The sequence below is a fragment of the Fulmarus glacialis genome, unplaced genomic scaffold (genome assembly GCF_000690835.1).
Source record: "Fulmarus glacialis isolate BGI_N327 unplaced genomic scaffold, ASM69083v1 scaffold19040, whole genome shotgun sequence".
NCBI lineage: Eukaryota > Metazoa > Chordata > Aves > Procellariiformes > Procellariidae > Fulmarus > Fulmarus glacialis.
The window spans coordinates 1-5,314 of NW_009187338.1; the positions used below are offsets into that span (position 1 = coordinate 1).

Consider the following 5,314-nt stretch of genomic DNA (forward strand, 5'->3'; position numbering starts at 1 on the left):
TGACTCCAGGCAGAGGCAGGCAGAGGCGCAGGCAGCTCCTGGAGCAACTGGGAGCCCCTCTCCCCACCGGGCTCCGGAGCCATGAGCAGCGCTGTGGTCCTCACCCACCTCCCAGACCCCAGCAGCAGTTTCAGGGAAGACGCCCCCCGACCCCCTGTCCCGGGGGAGGAAGGAGAAGCACCATGCCCGCAACTCGCCAGCTCGTTTCTCCCCAAAAGCCAAAGCTTCAAGGCCATGCCGGTGCCTCCTGCCCCGCGGAGGAATGAGAACGGACTCGGGGAGCCGGAAGGCAGTGCATCTCCAGACTCCCCTCTGGCCAGATGGACCAAATCCTTGCATTCCTTGTTGGGAGATCAAGATGGTGCCTATCTTTTTCGGACCTTCCTGGAAAGGGAAAAATGTGTGGATACCTTAGACTTCTGGTTTGCCTGCAATGGCTTCAGGCAGATGGACCTTAAGGATACCAAAACTTTAAGAGTAGCCAAAGCTATATACAAAAGGTACATCGAGAACAACAGCATCGTCTCCAAGCAGCTCAAGCCTGCTACCAAGACCTACATAAGGGATAGCATCAAGAAGCAGCAGATAGATTCTATCATGTTTGATCAGGCACAGACTGAGATTCAGACTGTGATGGAGGAAAATGCTTACCAGATGTTTTTAACTTCTGATATATACCTCGAATATGTAAGGAGTGGAGGAGAGAATCCTGCTTACATGAACAGCAATGGACTGGGGAGCTTAAAAGTTGTCTGTGGCTATCTCCCGACCTTGAATGAAGAAGAGGAATGGAGCTGTGCAGACTTTAAAAACAAAATCTTGCCTTCGGTGGTTGGACTATCCAGCAAGACATTGAGGGTTACGGCGAATGTCAGAGCTACGGAAACGATCGAGAACGGATACAGGTAAGGGAACCCCTGGAAATTGTGCTTTGTTTTAACTTTAAGGACTATGAGAGTGCTTTTCGGAAGGCTGTTGGGGTGGCGTGCTGGGGAGCTAGCAGGGAGTCGAGGGGAGGCTGGGCTTCCCGTGGGGCTGGCAGCACGGGTGCTTCCCCGCACCTCCAAAGGCTGGAATTTGGGGAGCGTTGGCTGGCTTTGGGGTTTTTTTTCCCCTCCGTACAGAGGAAAACAGGATACTGTGCTCTTAAGCCCTATTGGCTCTTTCAGTTCTCTATAGATCAAAAACTTCATAGCAAGTATGTCCTCCGGACATACGTTAATTATTGGTTCAACTTTCAAACCTATTAAGAGCAGTAGTAGAGTGGATCATATAGACGCATGAATAATGTAACCTACTAGTTCCCCAACTCCACCATCAACCCGCGTTTAACTATGTTGGTTATGTGGGAAGCAATTGTGCGGTCATGGAGGAGGAAATGTATGCACTTACTACATCAAACTCTGCAACTTGCACAAAATCTGCTTTTATTTTGACCGTGTGTGTGTGATCTACAGCCTCTCCCATCGTGTTGGGCGTTGGTATCGTGTCCAAGCCATTTAGGGTGGCTTTGAGCCAATGCATACAGGAGGATACTTAAAATTTGAGTGCTTAAGGTAATAGAGACATTCCAGGTATAGAGTAATATTAGATCTTTGGTGCTTTCCTATAGATCTTTGGTGCTCTCCTGTTGGCCGTGCGCTCAAAGTTAAACGCATTAAAACGTGGTTGTGTCTGGTGGCAGCTCATGAGGATACGGGGAGTGTTGAGTGGCGGCAGGGTCTTCTCGTGGCTTGTCTTGGGGTACGTCTGCATTGCCGAACCCTTCTCTTCTGTTGGCAATGTTGATGGCACAGCGGTGTGAGGGTGAGGAAGAGTAAGAGCCATCTCGAAGTGAAGGGGGGGATGGGAAAGAGAGACTCTGATGAGCAAATGATGAGTTGTATAATCCTCTGAAAATGTATTCTTTCCTCTCCCCACCCTTGCCATAAATGTGGATTGTTGAATCAGGGCTGAGAGGAGAGGGCTCTGCTGGCAGATGTGTGCTCTCCTTGGCTGGCCCGGGAGGTTGGGGTTTGGTATGGTGAGTGTTTGACATCTCGTTTACAGGAATTTTGAGAGTGTGTCTGTGATTCATGGACATCAAAGGGCATCAAGCTTCTCCTGGGGAGGCTTTGCTGGAGCGAGCCCTCTTCTCCTGCCCCGTGGAGAGCTTCCAGCTGTGCCGGGCTTCCCGGTGCTGAGCCGCTGGGAGCAGGGAGGGTCCTCTTGCCTGTGAGGGTGTTGCGGAGCCAGATGCCTCTTTGGTCCTCTCCCTCTCCTGGAGGCCCTCGCTGCCAGCGGAGGGGTGATGGAGGGGTGATGGGCGTGGGTGCAGACAGGAGGGATGCGCTTCATCCCGGCGTGACCTCTGGACCGCTCCCTCTGGGGGGCTGCGCGGGGTGGGGGGACGCACTCGCTGGCAGCTGGTCTGTGGAGGACTTGGGGTTTGGGATCCTCATCTCGTGCCTGAATGTTACTGTCTGAGCATCTGCTGTTCTCCAGAACTTGGTTTGAACTGCTGCCCTTCGCTTGCTTTCCAGGAGGGGGATGTTGGATGCTTTTATCTCTCAGCCTTTGTTGGTATTCAGTGCTGGAAGGGCTTTGGCTGTAATGTTCTACCAGAGCTGCAGGCCCTGCTAAAAACCCACATATGCCTTTTCCAGGAGAGCTCTCGCAGAACGGTGGCTGCTTGCCTGATTAGTGCTGGCTTTTTTTTCCCTTTCTTTTTTTTTTTCCTCTTTTCTTTTTTGTCCAGGGATTAATGCAGCTTGCTCCTCGCATGTCAGATCTACCCTCCTAGGACATTAGGTAGTGCATTTTGCTTTGATCACCTTCTGTTGAATCTCCAGGAGCTTTTGCTTTCCATGGGGCCAAGAGATCTCAGTGCAAAGAGAGGGAGGTCAAGCTGAGATGCTTCTCAGTTCCTCCCTGAGCTATCCATTTGTGAAGCCACTTGTGCGTGCATGTGCTAGAAGCTGATGAGCATATGGATGGGTTATCTCTCATCACTCAGCATTTAGGATTGCGTTTAGGATTGGAGCTGAAGCTTGCACAAAGTCTTTCCTGGTGAGTGGCCAAACCACACCTCCCTCCTCGTGTGTGTGATGGAATTAAAGAATTTCTGCTCAGTGCGTTATGGTTTTGAAGCGCTGTGCAGGCTCTTGCCATTCGCTTCGGTGGGTTTCAATGGGATTATACCAGCGCTGGGCTGAGCACACCTGATGGTGGGAGCAGAGCAATCTTGAGCCAGCCTGGTATTTGGACAGGAGACCGCCTGGAAATCCCAGGGCATGGAGTCACGGCCAAAACCACGGCAAACGGGAGAAACCGTACGAGTTGAAAGACTTTGGCCCCAGCATCAGTGACGGACAGGAACAGGAGAAGTCAAGTGAAAACACAGTGTTTGCGCCTGGCTGCAAAACAGGCATATGCATGCAAACTGCTGGTTGTATATCTGGAGCCCTAATACAGGGAATATTTTAAATGGAGAACCTCCCTCTTGTCCTTCAAAGCGACTCCCCTCCCCTGTAGGTTGTGGTGTGGTTAAAACTGGCCTCCCTGCGCTGCGCTGGACCTGGCCCCATGCTCCAGGAATTCCAGCTATTATTTATACGCGCTTCTAAATTTATCACGCAGGAGTTTGTGTACACAGAGAGTGCTTCTTCCTTTGCAGTGCCGCCGCGTAACGTGGTTTTGTTCAGTCCAAGGTGGACTCATCTGCCTCCCATTAAGCTCTAACATCAGTGGGACTGGCCTTGCTTTGGGAAGGCTGGGGCTCGCAGATGGCCTTCTGCCGGCTCCCAGTGCTTCCTGGCCTTTGAAAGGACCCGCCGGTGGAGCTCCTTGTGTGTGAAGTTATTGGAACCAAGTTTGGCTTCAATTATCAAAGTAAATGATGCCATTGTAAAGCTATGCTCGAAGCAGTGTTCTACAATTAGAGCATGGAAGCTGTGATTAACATAGTTTTGTTAAAATATACTTCCCCCCCCCACCAGGTTTGTGCATGCGTTTTTTTTTTCCTTTTTTGTCTTTAAACCCATGATTGCCCGGTGATGTTTGTCCCAAGAAAACACTTAATGAGATTCAGTTTTTCCTCAAAATGCTCCGTGTAGTTTTTCTTCTCTCTCTGTATAAATCTGTGGTTTGAACTGCCAGACTGCTTTTATTTCTGAGAAGCGGAGTTTGACAATAAAAAACCCCACACTCTGAAATTACACCCTCATAACAGGGGATACAACCAAGAGCCCCTGAAATTTTTATGGCATTATAATACCTCTGATATGCCCATTGCCTAACATAGCATATAGAGAGTTACACGCTGTGTGTCATCGCATCAAGATAAGAATAGGCTGAGAAACATCAGACATTCTCCTTGAAGCTCCAGAGCAACTGCTACCTGACAGCTGAAAACACTTTGCATATTGAGTTTGGAGCTGGGGTGTGTGTTTGTGTGTGCAGCATCTGCGGCAGGAGACCACCGCTTTCCACTGGAATTTAAAACCCTTGCAGGCAACTTGATGCATCTGGGTGCAATTACTGGAGTAAGGTGGTCAAATTAGAAAGAGGAAAAAAAAAAAAATTTAAACATAGCAAAACAGCCCCCATTGGTTTTCTTAAAGGATATGGGGATTTCTGTGGGGCAGCGTGCTGGAGGTGGAGTGTGGGGGCTGACTTTAAAAATATGTAAACTTTAGAGATTTTTTTTTTTTTTTTTGTCCGTGAGGTGTTGGTAGGTGAATCGGTGCTGCAGTCCATACTGATGGGAAGATGAGTTAGTTCTGGGCACTTTCTCTAATTATATCTTTCCAAACGCTGTGTTTGGACACACCTCCTCTCCCTGTGCCGTATTCATACGGACCCGCTGCCTCCGCCCCCACCCCGGCCTCTCCAGCAATCGCGTCTGCTGGAAGAACATGGCCACTCAGTCCTCCTGGATGCAACCTGGGGTAACACGGACACCTCCCAGCAAGGTGGTGGTCCTGTGCTGGGGAGCATCCTGCACCCCTCAGCCTCGTGGAGCATCCTGCACCCCTCAGCCTCGTGGTCCGCGGATGGCTCTCAAGACCTGAGATAGTTTCAAATCAAATAGTTAGAAGAGCTGCATCCCTGACACGGTTGTCCCAAAAGCCCACCAAGGACCTAGGAAGGGTCGCTTGAACTGCACATGTCCCTGAGTCAGAGTAGAAGACTACGTGGTTTTTAGAGGAACTTTTTTGTAGTAGTAGTAGTAGGATAACTTAGCTTTTACCCACATGTGGAATTAATTTATCTTTGAAGATTTAACTTCTTTCCTGTGGCATTCCTTACTATCTCTTTTTTTTTTTTTTTTTTT

The 5,314-nt window shown here is 49.5% G+C and overlaps 1 protein-coding gene across 1 annotated transcript in view; it reads left to right on the forward strand.

Annotated features, from left to right (window-relative positions):
* Positions 1-79: 79 nt before the first annotated feature.
* AXIN2 (axin 2) overlaps positions 80-5,314 on the forward strand; it is a gene marked incomplete at its 3' end in the record, with an annotated part of 13,310 nt that continues 8,075 nt past the window's right edge. The window contains exon 1 of the mRNA XM_009574854.1: positions 80-905. Coding sequence (XP_009573149.1) covers positions 82-905 — 824 coding nt within the window. The remainder of the gene's footprint in view (positions 906-5,314) is intronic.